At 37.2% G+C, this 19,570-nt stretch overlaps 1 protein-coding gene across 2 annotated transcripts; it reads right to left on the reverse strand.

The window, feature by feature from the left end:
- Nucleotides 1-903: 903 nt before the first annotated feature.
- On the reverse strand, nt 904-17,705 carry LOC147515996 (uncharacterized). 2 transcript variants are annotated; one of them, XM_086588715.1, is made up of 12 exons: nt 17,464-17,705; nt 17,275-17,385; nt 17,072-17,201; nt 16,832-16,962; nt 16,585-16,729; nt 15,824-16,002; nt 15,293-15,536; nt 14,825-14,923; nt 14,417-14,562; nt 14,183-14,290; nt 2,239-2,327; nt 904-1,651 (listed from the first exon to the last, which is right to left on the reverse strand). In XM_086588715.1, the coding sequence occupies exons 1-12, from the start codon at nt 17,530-17,532 to the stop codon at nt 1,147-1,149; spliced, it is 1,956 nt and encodes a 651-aa protein (XP_086444841.1). In that variant the 5' UTR covers nt 17,533-17,705; the 3' UTR covers nt 904-1,146. The 2 variants fall into 2 exon arrangements, with proteins under 2 accessions (XP_086444841.1, XP_086444842.1); XM_086588716.1 differs by lacking the exon at nt 2,239-2,327 and having other exon boundaries at nt 1,459-1,651; nt 17,464-17,680.
- Nucleotides 17,706-19,570: the final 1,865 nt, after the last annotated feature.

Consider the following 19,570-nt stretch of genomic DNA (forward strand, 5'->3'; position numbering starts at 1 on the left):
TTGACGTTTTTCTTGATAGAAATCTCATATTTGACTCCCACAAACGTAGGAGAAAGGTCTACAACCATATAGGGTTTGATAAACCACAAAAGATCAATAAATATTCAATCTTTAATTGGTTTCCCTATCAAAAACGAAATTATTAGAAAATTTCTAAAGTCATAACCCAATAACACAAACAATAACTCAAAGTAAAATACTTATCTTTTGATTGTCGTATTAAAGCACTCTCCTTTGTTCTACTACAAAACTCTTTCCTTAAGATTGTTAGAATAGTTGTATGATCATAGCAACTAAAGTAGAACAGAAGAAACAGTAGCAATAAAGAAACAAGGACGGCGATGGCAGGAATAACCAAGGCGGATTAGAACGTCCTTAAGGAAAAGATTTAAGCCCCTTCCAATGGTGCGAGAAAGGCAACAATGGCGTCTTCCTCACGAGGATTCAATGGTTAACGTGACGGCGACTTTGCACTAGAACGGACTACCCTCTAGAAGCAAACAATATAACTCTCTTTTTGGTGGCCGGGAAGAAGAAGAAGAAGAAAAGAACCTGGTTTTGAGTTTACGTTTCTCGAGTTGAGTTTCGATCAAGTCTATTTTTCTATGGACTCACGGTCTATTTATAGAGGTTAGGAGAAAGAGAGACCAACTCCTAATAGAAACAACTTGAAACTTCTTCGCGCCAAGAAAAAAGGCAAAACAAGTTTAGGCTATTGGTCAAACCACTACCCACAACAGTAAGCCCAAGCCCAGGCCCGAACCCTACCCGATGTGGTGGATAACCAATGTGGGACTATCTACTATGCACTAAAGTGGCGAGAATACAATTTGTTCATCTCCTCCACTTTGCACACACACACTAGTATTTAGAAATACACAAGAGATTCCAACAACAAGTACATGCAAGATAGAAGTATATGCACTGTTACATTTAACTTTTGTGTACATGGAAACTAGTAATCATAAATTGTTCTTATATGCAGAGTTTATATCTTTCGTGCATATACTTGTGTTTCTGTTTCTGGCATCTCAACATAACAAAAATCTGTAGAAAGAAGCAACGTGATCATATCCAGTATCATGTAGTTGAAGGAAGTAAGACAAATTTATAATCCGGACCACTCCTGCATGAAGAAAAAACTATTTACCGTGGTTTCCTTTTTAGCCTCTGGAAATTAGGTTTCAATGGTTGGCTTGAGGTTGTTTTGTGGTGTGCAGCACTGTTAGACGTAAAAGGAAGGAGAGGTCTCTTCTTGGGCGTGCATGCAGCTGCTCCTGTGGAGCTTACCACAACAGGAGATGATCCCTTTGTTTTTGACTGTCTTGGGGCCTCTAGTCTTTCTAAGATTCTTGAGGTTTTCTCTCCCAGCTGTTTATTAACATCTACCGGCGACAAAGCAGATCTTTTTGTGTTAGACATGGATATAGAAGTGGGAGAATAGATCGTACATTCTTCATTGACAATAAGCTGTTCCCATTCCTCTGTAAGACTATCTGTAGCATCATCTATTTCAATTGCTTGGGTTAGCTGTGGGATGTGCTCCTCTTTACTTTTCTTTGTTGACGCTGGAAGCATTATCATTTCTGAAGGATCATGTTTAAGCGAACTGATTTCTGAGTACGACTCCTTCCTCCTTGGTGGTATTGACCTGCGCATCCGTAATTTATGAAGATATTTATGACAGAATTTATAATCAGAAAGCGTGTAGAGTGACTTTAAACAAAAAATAAAATTTGGGAAAGCTGCTCTTTGTATTTAGGACTTGAATACTGTGACAATAAATAAAAAAAATGAGGATTAAGCAATCTAAACAAGCTGATCAAGACTTAAGCAGCCACAATATGCTTGCTGCAGAAAACAGCAGATGCACAGTAAGTTTAATACATGCCACTTTTAGAAAGTTATTTCAGTTATTAACCAATTTAAGTTTCTTCCGATTGCAAATTATAGAAAAAAAATGGGACGATGCTACCCAACTAAGTCGCTCCAACATAAATCGTTTTTCAGTAGATCAGTACATGATCTAGTACTGGAATTTCAATTGAAGAGATTCAGATAAAACCTTCTTCAAATATTTTTCTTGTGCTTTGGCGTGCTAATTATAAATGTGGTTTGGTGGTTTCATGATTTGGATGAAATCCTTGGACACTGAGCCAGCAAATGAGTTAGAAGAATTATGATATGGCAACGAGATATTTTTGCATTTGCTGTAAGTCTCATTCTGAGAGGGATTACCCAAATTGCAAGCTCTCCTTCACCAGCAAGTTTAGTTTTTGATGGAAGCCCCGTTCATGAAAAAGAGGGTTGTAGTCTCTCAATGGCATCTGGAAAAGGAGAAAAAAAAATTGTCAAGTCAAAAGTTGGTTTAACTCTAGCTCCTGCAGATAGTAGAGACTATCAACTAATGAGGATGACATAAGTTTAATGATAATACAAGAGAAGGTGAACTAGTCCATTTTCTTCAAAGGACTCTATTTCCAAATAATATTGCTAAAACTACTAGGGAATTGATAGTCCAGTAGACATGGCTTTGTCTTTTGCTAGTGAAATGGCCTATTTGCCCTGACTTGATGTATTTATCTCTTCTTACAAAAGCTAACATTTTTCCTTAACATTACTGGATTATCAATTTCCCCTATTGGGCTTATCAAAAACCAGAAAATACAGTTTTGTTGAGAAATGGGTGGATATATCACTGAATAAGACATAGTGGATATATCGCATTCAAAGTGACATATGGTTTGAGAACCATAGTGATCTCGTTTGCACATGCCACTATAATGTCTGTTGAGATGTTTAGTCCCACATAGGATATCTTAAGGCACCCATAAAATTATATAAGTCCTGGGGCCTCACCACTTATCACCAATTGGTTTTAAATTAGATGCCCATTTTCAATATGGTATCAGAGTGGGCTATTGTGTTTGGTCCAAACGGCATGTTGTTTAATCCACGTAACCCAAGTATGTTTGTTCACGTGTTAGGCAAGTAATGGCCACACGTGAGGGGGGTATGTTGAGATGTTTAGTCCCACATGAGATATCTTAAGCCACGCATAAAAATATATAAGTCCTAGGGGCCTCTCCACTTATCACCAATTGGTTTTAAGTTGGATACCTATCTTCAATAATGTCAATATGAAGGATTGACTTGTCCTAGATATGTCATCAAAAATGACGTAAACCATATATTGCATTCAAGATCCCACGTAGACCACAACTTATTGTACCCACTATATAAGGGATTGTAAAGAGAGAGTGATGTATATGATTCTAACTCTGTGTGTGAAAGAAGAACTTGTAAAAAAATTTGACTGAGCATTTTTTGTGAGTGATTCATTCTAGTAAGGATTGAAACTTTGAATGGTGTGTGAAATCAAAGAAACTCCTCTTGTAATCCTTTCTTTACTAGTGAAATCACTGATCTCGCAGTGTGGACGTAGAAGTCAAGTCAAACCACTTTTAATTGGGTGTCATTGTGTATGGTGTGTTATTTACTTTCTCTTTACTTGTTTTATACTTTACATATTATGATATTAGTAGTAAATTGGTTGATTGTTTGGGATGTTGTTGAAACAGTGTTGTCTTGGTCAAGATCATATTTTGTTTGTGTTTGATGTTGTAGTTAGTTGCATGCTTCTGCGCTTTGTTGCAACATTTGGGATCAGAGCTCCAAGGTTAAAACCTAGGGAGTGTTGATCTTGAGTTTTGGATTAACTTTTACGATGTCAAGGTTGTAAAGACAAGGTGGTGAAATTTCTAAGAAAGACTTTACTTTATAGTCACTTGGTGCGACTTGCAGAGATGGCACAAAGTCATATGTGAAGTTGAATTAGAGAAGTTTGATGAACAACCACAAGGATTAATGACAAGAGTTAGGTCAAATAAGAAGGCTTCCACAAGTAAAGGGTAGTCTAGTTCTAAGAAGCCTTTAAAATATCTACGGTGCACAAGCAAGGGATAGTCTAGTTCTAAAAAGCCTTTAAAATATCTATGGTGCTACGATTGCTAGGAAAATGGGCATTATCTACGTGTGATAGCCCAGCTTGAAAAAAAATAACAAGAATATTGGTAAGTGAAAGCAAAGACCAAAATATCGAATTCGGACAATATATCGTATACCCCAAAAAATGAGATATATCGGATATACTGGAAATATCGGAGATATCCATTTTTTTGTTGACCACTCAAAATATTATTTTGTATGTCGATATATCAGAAAATATCAGAAATATCATCGATTATATCGGAAATATCGTTGATATATTAATAAAAACGATCAAAGTCAACAATTTATATCGGATATATCATACATATAGGTCGATATATATCGATATATCGGAAATTATGACATATATCAGCAAAAACAAGATTCAATATTCAGTGGAGATATATCAAATATTTTTATATTGTGTACCAAAAAAACGAGATATATCGGCAATATCTCGGAAAGCTCAGCGATATTTTGGGCCTTGAGAGTTAAAGAGTGGGGATAGTGAAAATGGGGATGACATAAGTCTTTCGGTGTCTACAAAAGATGACCACATGACCAATAGGTGGATTCTTAATTCCGGTTATTCCTACTACGTGTGCCCAAATAGTAAAGGGTTTGCCACCTATAAGAGCGAGTGAAGGTTCCGTTTTGATATGCTACTTGATGGGCAACGACGTTGCTTGTAAGATGGTTGGGATTGAAACTATATAGGTCAAGATGCATGATGGCATGGTGAGGACTTTAACTGATGTAAGGCATGTTCTCAAGCGAAAGAAGAACTTCATTTCTCTTGATACCTTGGATTCCAAAAGCTACAATTTTGTGGAAGAAAGTAAAATCCTATAAAACTTTAGTGGCTCTTTAGTCATTATGAGAAGTCAAATAACTAGAAACCTATTATGATGATTCTTAGTGCAATTATGAGAAGTACAATTTGTCGAGTAGTACAGGAAGTGTAGCAGTGGGTGATGTAGTGATGATTCTTAATGCACTAAATTGTAGCATATGCGTCTCAAGTATATGAGTGAAAGGGGTTTGTCTCAATTGTGCAAGTGAGGGCTACTAAAAAAGACATGAAAAAACCAAGCATTAAATTCTGTGAGCATGTGTCTATGGCAGACAGTGAAGGTGATGCGTCCAAGGGTTCCAAACCTTTGTTTTAGTTCCACATTGATTCGTACATTATTAGGGCTATTTCTAATTATGTTTAGGTACAATTTTTATGTTTTTAGCATGGATTATTTTTGGATAATATTTAATTCCGAAAATTAGGTATATTAGTTTCTAAATTTGAATTTAGAAAGCTGGCTTCTAAATTCAGACTTTCTTTAGCTATATATTGAGTTGTAGGCCTTTCGCCATGGCTAGTGTTGACGAATAAAAAATTATGTGTTAGAGAAATGTTTCCTCAATTGAAGTCTTCATGTGAGAGTATGTGTTCTTCGCGAGGGTAAGGTTGTCAAACCCATAAATCGACATAGGCTTTGGAATTCGGTTTCAAAGTCATATCTTGGTCTTACGTGACCATCAGCAGGTCAAGTTCAATACAAGCAAGCTCAAAAGTAGAGGCATCCTTCATTATGTGCATTCGGATGTGTGGGGATCCTCTAAAATGGCTTTTAAGAGAGGTAATTCTTATTATGTCTCATTTATTGATGATTATACACACTTTGTGTAGGTATATATGTTGAAGTGCAAGGATAAAGTTTTCAAAATGTTTAAAATGTTGAAAGCAATGGTTGAGAATCGCAAAAAAAGAAAGGTGGAGACTTTAAGGCATGATAATGATAATGGTACAATCGTACATAGTATACTATGGTCTTTTCAAAAAGTTTTGCGTGCAACAAGGTATTGCTAGACATGAGACAATAAGGGACATGACATATCACAATGGATTAGCACAAAAAATGAATTACACTTTGTTAATTTGGGTTTTGTTATGAATCTTCTCTCCTTGTGAGAGTTGTTCTTTTTATATAGAAACTGTCGAGCTAATTACAAGGCTGAAAATTAGCCATTACATCGGACCATGTAAGGTAAGAATAAATGCCTATCAATTATGTCTATATACAATATACTCTTCTATATATAGCTAGACTAAATAAGATAGAATATATGCTATCTTAATAAACTAGCCCGCACATATCCAGCTATCAATTCTGTTAACATCCCCCCTCAAATTGATGTTGGGCGATCGAGAAGCAGCAATTTGTCAACCATGAACTGATGGCGAGGGCGAGAGAGCCTTGGTGAAGACATCAGCAGTTTGGTGTTGGTGGAAATGTGTGGAAGAGTAACTCCTTGCGAAAGTAAATGCTTCACGAATGGAATGACAATCCACTTCAATATGTTTGTGCGCTCATGAAAAGCGGGATTGGCGGCAATATGAATAGCTGCTTGGTATTATCAGCATGAAGCGGGGTAGGAGTAAAAGGTGTGGAACACTAAGTTAAGCCTAACAACCCTCTAAGCCATACAATTTCAGAACGGCCGGACAACATAGCTCGATATTGATTTCGGTGGATGACTTGAGACCACAAGCCCGCTTCTTACTCTTCCAAGAAATGAGGGCATTGCCAAGAAACATACACCAACCCGTAGCGAGCGGCGGTAGTATCCACAACCAGCCCGGTCGGCATCACTAAAACCTTCCAATCGTGTAAAGACTTCCCTAAAGGAAAAAGCAAGCCCATGACGGATGTCCCTTTGAGATATCGAAGAAGGCGGCGGATAGCGACCAAAAATAATGCGACCGGTGCACTGCATAAATTGGTGACTCTTTGAGCGACAAAAGCGAGATATCGGTCGAGTAATGGTCAAATAATTCAAAGCGCCCACCGGTGGCGGTACATGAAGGATCGGATAAAGGGATCACCACCCCCGCGATGCGACTTCAAATTGACCTCCATAGGTGTAAGAACCGAATGACTATCTTGAAGGCACGCTAAAGAAAGAAGTTCTTGGGTATACTTATGCCGATGTAAGAGTGTGCCATTAGGACAATGTTGAACCTCAAGGCCAAGAAAATACTGCGGTGGACCAAGATCTTGCATATGAAAGCGAAGATTTGAGGCAGCCTTTGTTGGAGTTGTTCAATTAGTGGAGATGGATCGGTAATCACAATATCATCGACATACCAAGAAGTATAACAATCGAGGGCACTCTTGCGAAAAAGAGAGAGGAGTCATATTGACTCTAAGTAAATGTGAAATCCGGTAGAGTAGTCTGAAACTTCTCAAACCAAGCGATGATGCCGCTTCAAACCATCTGAGGAGACCGCCTGGCGACAAACCTCAACGGAAGAGTAAAGGAAACAAGCCGGGGAGGAGATGACATAAATATTTCTTCCTTTAGATCACCATGTAAAAATGCATTCTTCACATCCATCGGCCCGGCGACCATCCTTTCGAAACAGCAATGGCCATGCCGGTCGCGGGCCGGTAGTCATTTTGGCCACGGGAGCAAATGTTTCCTCATAATCCGGCCCATACTCTGCGCGATTCGAGGGCTACGGGCGAGCTTTATATCTTTCGATAGAGCCATCAGCATGTAGCTTGATGGTGTAGACCCATTTGCACCCAATAAGCTTAACTCCGGCGGGACAAGGGGCGATGTCCCAAGTGTGATTGTCTGAAGAGCACGAAGTTAGATCTGCGTAGCTTGGCGCCAACACACTCTTGAGTGGAAGCCCGAGAATAAGACTTAGGCAACGAAGTAGTATCAAAGAGTAGCTGAAGAGCGAAGAAGAAGAGAAACCATACCAATCCGGGGCTGGGAAACCCGAGTAACCCGGCGGGATTGAGGCAACACGGGATTAGGTGGAGGTTGAGGAGGAAGGAAGAGGCGATTGGCGGCGTCATTTGTCGGCCCGATACACAATACGGCTTAAAGCGAGAAGGAGTACTAGGCACATCATCAAAATCGAGGAAGTGAAATAAAGGAAGAAACAAAATTAGTGCGAGGCGGAAGGAAATATTGATGTTAAAAAAACGCGTTGCGAGAAATACGAAGCTTGTTAGCATCCACATCATAACACACAAACCCTTTATGAGAGTTACTATAGCCAAGAAAAAGCACAGGCCGAATCGATTGAGCGGCAAGCTTGTGGCGTCAATGGGAGGTAAGTGAACAAAACAAAACCACAACCAAAAACATGCAAAGAATTATAATCGGGGAGGAACACCAAACAAACAAGAATATGGGGAATCAAGATGCAAGGTAGGAGAAAGCAAGCGATTAATCAAATATCTGACCGTAGATAATGCTTACTACCCAAAAAATCTCGGAGGACGAAGATTCAAGCATTAATGTACGAACAACATCTAAAAGATCTATTTTTACGGCTCTGAACACCATTACATTTGAGGGGTGTAAGGACCACGAAATTTGAGAGAGAATACCCTACGTTGGAGAAAAGATTGAAAGGCATGAGACATGTATTCTCCCCCGGAATGTGAGCATAAGATCTTAATACTGGTAGAAAGCGGGTTTCTACATAGGCAACAAAGGTTTTGAAGGTTGAAAACACATCGATTTAGAGCGAAGAAAATAGACCCCGTGAAACGGTATGTCGTCAATAAATGTCAAAAAATACGTATTGAGCATGAGAAGAAACGGGACTCATACCCCAAACATCGGAATGAATAATTTCAAAACATGTAGAAGCCACGACTACCTGCGAGGGAAAAGGTAAAGATTTGCTTTTCCAAGTTTACAAAGAACACAATCAAAAGACAAGGAAGAAAACTCATTTGTATTACTCAAATAACCATGTTTCATAAGATGTGTCAAAATTCTGAGTTGGGATGACCCGATTTCTTATGCCAATAATGGCTATTATTATTAGCAATAGCGAGAACAACCAAGCGAAATTGAGCGAGGAACCGAAAAGCGGTGAAGAGGAAAAAAGACATCCCACTTTAGGCCCCCCGGCTATCTCTCGGTCCCAACGCTTGATCCCGCACCACGACAAAAAAAAGCGATCAAAATGAACGAACAAGTTTCTTCTACTAATTGTCCAACGAAATGAGATTGGCGGATAAATCGGGGAGACACGAAAATATTAGTAAAGGAAGACCCCCAGATTTCCAACCGCGATAATAGGAAGAAATCGCGCCATCTGCGATCTGAATATGTTGTTTACCATCACACTTACGAACATCATGCGGTCATGTGATTGGAAGCCGCAGAGTCAATTAACAAGGAGAAGTAAGGAGATGTTTCTTACCACGGAGACCAAGAGCGAGAAAGAGCGAAAATAATCATATGTTGAACACCTTTCGGGAGTAATGTTGGAAGCGAGAACCCATAACAGCAGGTAGAAGCGAAGATGTAGGCACAAAAGTGGACTGAACAGCAGTATGAAAAGCAGGAGCAGATCGATTCTGAGGGCATACACGACACTCCTTAATGATATGACCCTCCTGCTTGCAATAATTGCAGAATTTCTTGCTGCAATGTTTTGCAATGTGCCCAATTTCCTTGCAACTATAACACTTGTGGTGGAGATCGGATCGTCCTGCGCCTTAAGCGGCGTAGGCCATATTAACCATCTCGGAACCACGGCGTCTGAGCAAGCAAGGCCAAGTGTGAGGCGAGACGCTGTTCTTCACGCAAGAGTTCACCGAAAGCAAATCTCCAAAGATGGGGCGGGTGTGCGATTGATTAACCCAAAGACGTGCACTTTCAAACTTCGGCCGGAGCTTCATCAAGAATTGATCCGTGGCTCTCATAGTGAACCGCTTGTAGTCTTTGCTAAAACTTCTTTGGGAACTTGAGAATGCACCAACCCGAATAATCACTCCATAAATTAATAAAACCGAATAAAATTGCTTTCGATAGAGAGGTTCCCTTGGCGATAGTTTCCGATGTCTAACTCAATTGAAACTTTCGGGTAGAATTATCTTGATAATAAATTCGCCGCGAAGGTAATCCCACATCATCTTAATGTAGTGAACCCACGAAGATTGTTGACCATATGAGGTTCAATGAGTGAGTAGCCGAGGGAAGTAATTTTGGCATCCTTACCTTCCCATGAACTAAGTTCCTTGGGATCGGTTGGAACCTCGGAAGACCCATCAAATGTCCCCATAACTCCTTCCCTTTCACAAACATCACGAGCTGGAATTCTAAGTGGTGTAGTTCTTGCCATTAAAGCGAATAATAGAATTTTCCCTTTCTCCAGACATAATAACCATCAAGAATTCGTCACAACCAAAAATACTCCAAGAAACCAAGAATTCGTCACAACCAGAATACTCTAAGAAACCAAGAATTCAGCCAAGCCGAGAGAAAACCACGAAAATAATGTGACTCTGATACCATGTTAATTTGAGTTTTGTTATGAATCTTCTCTCCTTGCGAGAGTTGCTCTTTTTATATAGAAACTGTCGAGCTAATTACAAGACTGAAAATCAGCCATTACATCGGACCATGTAAGGTAAGAATAAATGCCTATCAATTATGTCTATATACAATATACTCTTCTACATATAGCTAGACTAAATAAGATAGAATATATGCTGCCTTAATAAACTAGCCCGCACATATCCAGCTATCAATTCTGCTAACACACTTTGCTTGAGAGAGCTCAGTGTTTGTTATCAAATGCCAACTTTGACAAAGAGTATTGGGCAGATGCAGTAGCAGTGACGTGTTATTACCAGTTCCAGCGACAAACTACAAGACAACTTATGAGGTGTGGTTAGGGAAACCAACTAATTATACAACTTTGCGTGTGTTTACATCTAGTTATTACTACCATGTGTGGGAAACCAAGCTTTATCCTAGAGCTAAAAAGGGACTATTATTAGGCTATGCAAAATGGGAAATATATATAGATTGTGGTGACTTGAAGATCACAAGCTATTGGCCAACAGTGAGGTAGGTTACCTTTGATAAGACTTTGGTCTTATGTCTACTGTCTAGCATGCCAAAAAGAGGTGGAACTCAATAAACATCTTAGGCGATTGACTTAATAGACTCGTGTAGAAATAGGCATCAAGCTGAACCACCTTAAATCTTGTGTGTCATTATCTATGGCGTGTTCCTTAAATTCTCAATTTTGCACATTGTGATAAAGGGGATTAAAGGGGTTCAAGGAATAAAAGTTCTAAATATATAAAAAAAAAAAACAAAGATAAAAAGTAAATAACTAAATAAATTGCACATTGAATGCTTGGGATGTTGAAATATTGTTGTCTTGGTCAAGGTCACATTTTTAAGTGTTTGATATTGTAATTAGTTGCATGCTTACACATTAGGGAGATCGAAAGCAGAAGCGAAATCATCAAATAGTAAAGAAACGGTCCATGTCAAATAGCAAAGAAGCGTTCCCTAAGTAAAAGGCTGAATTTTTCAAACCTTAAACCCAATGAGATCGGTGAAATGGGAGGGTAAGAGAATGAGTACTTCATGTTAGATTTGTTTCTCTCAACCTCTCCCACTATTATAGAGATTAGAGTGCAGTATCCTAATGTAACTCTAGCTCTCTATCTTTGATAAGTTTCCAAGATATTGGCTTATCTATTCAGAGGGGAGATAAACTTAACTCCCACATAATTGGATGGCCCATGACTAACGGTCGCAATAAGTTAATTGCAAGTATACGACAATGTCATGATATATAAACAACAACGTTGAGATTCAATTTATTTTTGCGCAAACTAATGTTGTATTGTTGCCTCCCCAAATTGTAGCTGATGGACGAACATGTAACAAATAGCAATGTATCTAGACAAGAAGTAATACTTTGGGTCAATACTAAACGCACCATAAGCAAATTGTCACTCTATATGTTCGTAGTGAGGATTAGTTGGGCCACATCCTTACAAAGCCATTCACGTACCTCTTTCAGGGGGTTGCAACCTAGGGTTTTCACACTTATCCCTTTCTTCTTCTTTTTCCCTATTCTTTCCTTTCCCTTTCCAAGGGGGGTGTTACCTACAAGAAGAAACTCTCCCAGACAAATCAGGGAAGAAAGTAATTCGTAAGGACACCTTTTTATTTTAATCACTCGCAACGACCGGGTAGATGAAAATTCAAGTATACCCTTGACACGAAATTAAAAACGGCTCGGGTAGATGAAATGTCAAGTATACCCCTAATGCGAAATAATAAGTGGCCCGGCCAAACCGAAACGACCCAGTGTATACAATATGAACAATCATTGTTCATATCTCAACATGAGCTATGAACACTCATTGTTCATATGAACAATCATTGTTCTTACTGATCATACATTATGTGATGTATGAACAGTATGAGCACTTATCGGAGTATGAACAATCATTATTCATACCTATTTGGGATATGAACAATCACTGTTCATACCTTAACATGATCTATGAACAATTATTGTTCATACCTCAATATAATGTAAGATCAGTAAGAACATCTATTGGAGTATGAACAATACATATTTTGGGTATAAAAAATCATTGTTCATACCTCAACATGAGCTATGAACACTCATTGTTCATAATATTCATATATCAACATAATGTATGATCAGTAAAAACACTTACTGGAGTATGAACAGTGATTGTTCATAGCTATTTGGGGTATGAACACTTACTGGAGTATGAACAGTGACTGTTCATACCCCAATATGAGCTATGAACACTCATTGTTCATATGAACAATTATTGTTCATATCTATTTGGGGTATGAACAATCAATATTCATATCTCAATATAATGTATGATCAGTAAAAACACCTATTAGAGTATGAACAATCATTGTTCATATCTCAACATGATCTATGAATACTCATTGTTCTTACTGATCATACATTATGTAATGTATGAACAGTATGAACACTTATTGGAGTATGAACAATCATCATTCATACCTATTTGAAGTATGAACAATCAATGTTCATACCTCAATATAATGTATGATCAGTAATAACACCTATTGGAGTATGAAGAATGATTGTTCATACCTATTTGGAGTATGAACAATCACTCAACATGAGCTATGAACACTCGTTCATACTGTTCATACATCAACATAATGCATGATCAATAAAAACACTTATTGGAATATGAACAATCATTGTTCATATCTATTTGGGTTATAAACAATCACTGTTCATACCTCAACATGAGCTATAAACACTTATTGTTCATATGAACAATCATTGTTCATACCTATTTTGGGTATGAACAATCACTGTTCACACCTCAACGTAATGTATGATCAATAAAAACACCTATTGGACTAGAATGAACAATCATTGTTCATACTTATTTGGGGTATAAACAATTAATGTTCATATCTCAACATAATGTATGATTAGTAATAACACATATTGAAGTATGAACAATCATTGTTTATACCTCAACATGAGTTATGAACAATCATTGTTCATACCTCAACATATTGTATGAGGTACATTAACCTATTTGGGTATGAACAATCAATGTTCATACATCAACATAAAGTATGAATACTCATTGTTCATAGCAAAACGACTAAAAGGGTAAAATCAGAAAATATTTATTTCAAATCCTAGCTATTTGTCCTTACGAGTTATTTTCACTCGAAAATTGGTTTTGAGAGTGATTAAAAAAAACACTGGTTCTGTGAGTGATTTTCACTTGCAAATGGGCCGTGGGACCAATTTCTTGTACTTACGTATGTGATTGACATTAATGATTGCAACTACTAGAGAAGTGGATACAAATAACAGTGAGGTGCAACCTAGGGTTTTCACACTTCTCCCTTTCTTCTTCTTTTTCCTTCTTTCCTTTCCCTGACCACTTCACTACGATGTTAATGGATTGTTAGGCACATCGCTCTCGCCAATGGTCCCCAACTTAGCCACAACCAGATTATCACAAAGTAGTAGGGTTTTTGTTTCTTAAAAGGGTTCTTTGATTGCTCGAGTACAAAGTGATCCATCTATCTATCGAATGGTGATGACTCTACCTTAATCGATGTGAACTATATATAGGTCCAAACACATCAACATGAACTAGTTAATATTACTAATTCATGATGCAATATTTTCAATAGGTAGTTGTAGGGAAGAATCATATGAACAATGAAGCCGCGCAATTCATTTGTTTCTTAAATCACTCATGCATTGTATTTTGCAGGCATTAATAAAACTACAAAGTAAAAACGAAAAAAGAAAACCTAAAAAAGGAAAGTCTCACTAAGTTGGAAAACAAAATCCTACCTTTAACAATGATGTTTGAATCGAATTAAGTATCTCATTCGGTACTGCATAGTCAATTGATCTTATGAATTCAGGAAAGGGTAAGATTTCCTCTGATCCAGCCAGCCTCTGCAATCCCGAAAAAAGCTATGAGAATAATGTTGCCTAACAATCACTAAACACTGAAGAACAGAATACATGCATTTTAGTTAATATAACTTCTTTCTTTTTAACTAAAACAGCATGAGTATTTACCCTTAGAAGCATAGGACCATTATCAGAAGGTTGAAGAATATAAAAGCATTGGAAGCTTGATGTTCTCATCGTTTCCATGTTACAAGTAGAAGAGCACACCAACCCTTGATCCAAGGAATGTAATGCTTGACAAAGCCCCTGAAAACCTGCTATCCAGGGCGATAAGAAGTGAATTTACAGAAAATGAATATAAAATTTCCAAATTTAGAAATGAAACGGTAAACATATAGAGTTCTGAAGAAGTTATTAAGCTTAAATTTGAGATTACAAGAACCCAGGATATGAAAAGAAGGTATATTACTTAATCCTTGATAGAGAAATATTTGAGGAAAACTTTGACTACTGTTTTAGAACAAAAGCAGATTAGTAAAAATCCATTGCCAGTTCCCGTGATTCATTCTTACTTACATCTTGTATTCAGCTCAGACTTATTGCTTTCATCAGATGTTGCTTCATCTTCATGAGAAGCCAATGGAGTAACAACATAGGAACTCCCAATGATTGCACCTGCTTATGATAAAACGAAGGATAAATGAAATTGTTTTATTTGACTAAGTTTGAATATAAGGTTTACCCGAAAGTATTTATCTTTTAACATATCATTGCCATTTTCAAGTACTTGCCATTTGTACTTTCTTCAAAAGACCATTCACAATAACTAATTGAGTAATTGAAGTGGTCTGAACTAGAAAGGGCAAATATTAGGTAAGAATATTAAGTCCTACACCTCTTAAATGACATTTCTTGGAGCATGCGGCTGATGAGCAAGCAAAACAGGAACACCACCCCCTCCCCTAAGCCCTCCATGAAACACAAAAATCCACCAAAGAAAACGCCCTTCTTTTTGTTACGATGTATCCTGATATTGTTCATTACCTTCATTTAGGGAACCTAAGTTGGTGCGCCCAATAACATTGAAGATGATGGGTGCAGATACTTGCTGGAGCTCAGGAAAGCTCTGGAAAGAAGGCAAAAACAAAAGTGTATGGTCTCCAACCTTCACTGCATTGTCAATCAAATCCGATGTCATCAGCTCCTGGCATGTGATTGAACAAGATGAGGGCCTCCTGCTCTTATTACCACCTGAACCATCTAGGGGCAAGCCATGGCACCTACAAGTCTATACAAAGCACCCGAGGGTACAATTATCCAATTAAGTCAGCAATGTTGCAAAAAACTAATGATAGGTCCGCAGACCATATATTACTGAGCTTTCATGAGAAGAACATATGTTACATCACAAGATGAGACTCAATGTATACATGAAAACCTCACAGCCTTTTCATTTCTATATGGGTCCAAGTAACACTGATATTCAAATTTCTGACTTGGCATTAATAGTTAGTGAAAAACTGGAAATCAGTGATGATTTCAGAAATGTAAGGCACAAATTTTACTGCGTATCACCTGACAGGGGTGGAAACTATCAATTATCTGTTCAGCAGATGTGAACAAGTTGCAGAGAATCCGGTCTGTGGAACCTGCAAGATCATTCTTGAAGAGAAAGGCAGCTTGCAACGGTTCCTCTAAGGTGTCCTTCAACTCCTGTAGCCATCGTTTTACAAGGCCAGACAATATCCATGTATCTGCATGAAAATGGTTGTTGAGAAATAATTAAACTTTGCTAACGTCGTGTCCGATGCAAATAATATAATGTTGAATCAAACTTTAAAGCCCACTTTCTATAAGCTAGTGAAACAGCATGGATATCTAAGCATTCTATTCATTATGCAAGATGTACCAACAAATGTTCCTCATCGTCTGATGAACATTTACATTAAGTGCAATCATTTAAAAGCGCCTAATGAATGCACATCCCCGATTTCAGGATTCTAATACCAACAAACGCAGGTTTATAACAGTTTTTTCACTATCTCAACAGCCTAAAACCCCAAATATTGGACAACAACTTTCTTTAGGAACATTTACCTTCGACATCACAGGACTGGCTAGATGAATGTGCATGTGCAACATGCTAATTCAAACTCTTAGTGCATACAATTACGGTCTCTAAGAGCAATACAGGTAGCAAGAGTGCAAGCCGTGGACTTTGCGCCACTTAACTTGTTCCAAGTTTCAAATTAAGTTTTAAGCACATTTGAGACGATCGTAACTGACATTCTCTTAACTTATCTGACCACATGCAAAAGACGTAATGACAGTCTTACCTGGAAGATAGTTTCGAAGAGAGCAATTCTCGAGATCAGAGATGCTATTGAGAAAATCCTGGACATTTCTGGAGGCATCATTAGAATCCCCTCTTTCTTGCTCTAACAAAACAAATTCCACCGAAACACATTTATCCGCTGCATCCTGTCATCAAAAGTTAAAATGCAGTTGTATCTATCATACATCACCACAATTCCAAATCTAAATGACATACAATAAAACATATTGGTAAAACCAATGTCTTACACTAAGAATCTTCCGGACCGAGTCAACGTCTTTTAGTATGCAGGAACCAATGAAAATCACCTTTTTCACTATATCTTTTCCACCCCATGAATACAAGAGTTCCTCACTAAACAGCTTTTCAAGTGCCACATCTGCCAGTATTATCATTAATAAAGAGGATATATCTTAAACAAATTTTTAAAAAAATGACGTGGCATATACTCATTTATAAAATTTAATCGACACGTGTCTATCTCTCACCTCCACCGTCAATACTAGCAGCTGAAACACCAGAATCAGGCAAAAAAGCATCACTAGGTATGTTACTAACAGCATGATGAAAATCACGTAGAATAAAATCTCCACCTCTTGGACTATACACAATCTTCAGCTGTTAATTACCAAAACTAGCCCTAATCAAAATAATGAATAAATAATTAAATAAAAGATTCAACGAGATCTACCTCGTTAGAGTAAGTAACTCTATTTCTATGAATGTAGCAGATTCCGATTTTGTCCTTTCTGTGTATTTCTGATTTCGAAATTGCGTAGAGATTTGCCAGCTGTAATAAACACTGGATGAAAGAAAAAAAAAATGATTAGAAATTGAATTAATATATGTTGGAATGAATTTTGGGTTTTGTTTATTTTACCTGTTTTATTTCTTTGAGTAATGGTGGCATTAAGGTACGTAGATCGAGTAAAAAACATAGCAGAACCATATTTTCTCTCTCTACTATGCGAAGTGGTGAGTGAGTGAGTGAAATGATTTTGAATTGTGATTGGATTTTATTATGTCTGAGGCTATCTTGATTTTTTTTTTTCGCGGGAATTAACTATTAAGAGCCGAAATTCCCAAATAAAGCACACGACCCATATTTGTAGGAATGGGCTCAAAGCCCTTTTTCAAGAGTTACTTAGGGTTGTAGAACACGAGCAGGTGTTGAGCGTGTGACTGATCCGTGAACTTGTCGTTATCCTGTAAGTACCCCTGAACTCTTTGCTCGTGAGTGGTGTGCATGGGTATCCAATTACCTGAAACCGAACCGGAACTGAAACCGTTATATAAACGGTTTTAGGTTCTAAAATGTTAGACCTATTAAAAGTAAAAAACCGAACCGATAAAGAACCGAACCTATTATAACCAAATAGTAAAAAATCGATGGGTATCCAAACCGAAATCGGAACGGATGATTATTATGATTTTAATATATAAAGTTTAGTATTATATTACACTACATAAATGCAAACCTAAACATATATATAGTTTTTTTTTTAGATGTAAAAGTCTGCTAAAGATATAGGGGTAGCATAATAGTGAATATATGTTATTAATTGCATGTTTTGTAATATACATTACATTGAATACAATTATTATAAATACTAATAATAATGTCAACGACTACACGTACATATACTATGAATTAATTAATATATTGTATATATTAACTAATAAACGTGTATATGATAATATTTAATATTTATATAAGTGCACATGCTTGATATATTACACGTGTATTCATGTATATCTCTACTACTAGTATATCTATAATGATCGTGGCCTCTTAAATTCATCCGGGACTTTTTCTGACGCATAATACCCTTGATGAATAATAAAATCAGATGCCTAGCTATTTATTAATGAGGACTACTTTGTCTTCTTATGTGTTTATAAATTTTCAGTACCGATATTGTCCTTAAATAAAACATATATGATAATGAATGCGTGCAATACTAACAATTGTAGTACATATATTTATTATACATGTTAAAATTTGTGTGATATATCTATCTAATAACAAGGCTTGGTGTGGGGGCCGCAGGGCCCCATCCGGCAACTACAAATCCTTCTCACAAGTTATAAGTTATGACATGGCATATCCAAAGTCTTATAGGGTATGTGCAGTTTAAAATGTTAATTTAAAAGAGTACTGGATCATTGTTGATTTGGTCAACAATGGCTGCTTTGTGGGCTAGATGGGCTTTTATTATTCGGTTGGTTGGGGTTCTTTTGGGCCTAATTTGAAACAGTGACGTGGGCACGGGCTATATACTAGTATTTATATAAGATATAAGACTTATGTATGTACGTATAATATAATGTACACTTGTTCGATTTGAAATGCAAGTTAATACACGTGTACATCTAATTTATGTGATGTACTTAGAGTTTTTAGAAAACTTTCAAAGATTATTGAATTTATGACCATTACAGGTGTTATTGTCGCGCACTAAAAACCAACTTTTATATCAGTTACGTAATTAAAAACGTAATTTTAGTAATAATAATGTATAGCCCAAGAAAGAACCGAAACCTTAACGGAACCGACTTCATTAATGGATATGGTTATGGGTTTTTTAAATTAAGAAAAAAAAAACTGAAAGAACCGAAACCTGAACGGAACCGACTTCATTAATGGATATGGTTATGGGTTTTTTAAATTAAGAAAAAAAAAAACTGAAAGAACCGAATCCGAAACCAATAAGAACCAAATCAGAATCGACCCATGAACACCCCTACCCGTGACAAAAGAGATAGCAAAAAATTGAATCCAATTTCACTTACACGTGTCAAAATCCTAGAGTTCTAATCTATCCCCCCCACCCGCATAATTTGCAACTACTATAAGAACTTGTTCGATTTGTCCATTTCCATTTGAACACACAAGTTTTCTCATATTTCTTTTGTTTGGGCATCAACAAGGGTGGAGTCGAGCTCTTATTCATGTTGCTCCTGTTTCCGAAGTTGTCTTATTATGT

Source organism: Coptis chinensis, chromosome 2, assembly GCF_015680905.1.
Source record: "Coptis chinensis isolate HL-2020 chromosome 2, ASM1568090v1, whole genome shotgun sequence".
Taxonomy (NCBI): domain Eukaryota; kingdom Viridiplantae; phylum Streptophyta; class Magnoliopsida; order Ranunculales; family Ranunculaceae; genus Coptis; species Coptis chinensis.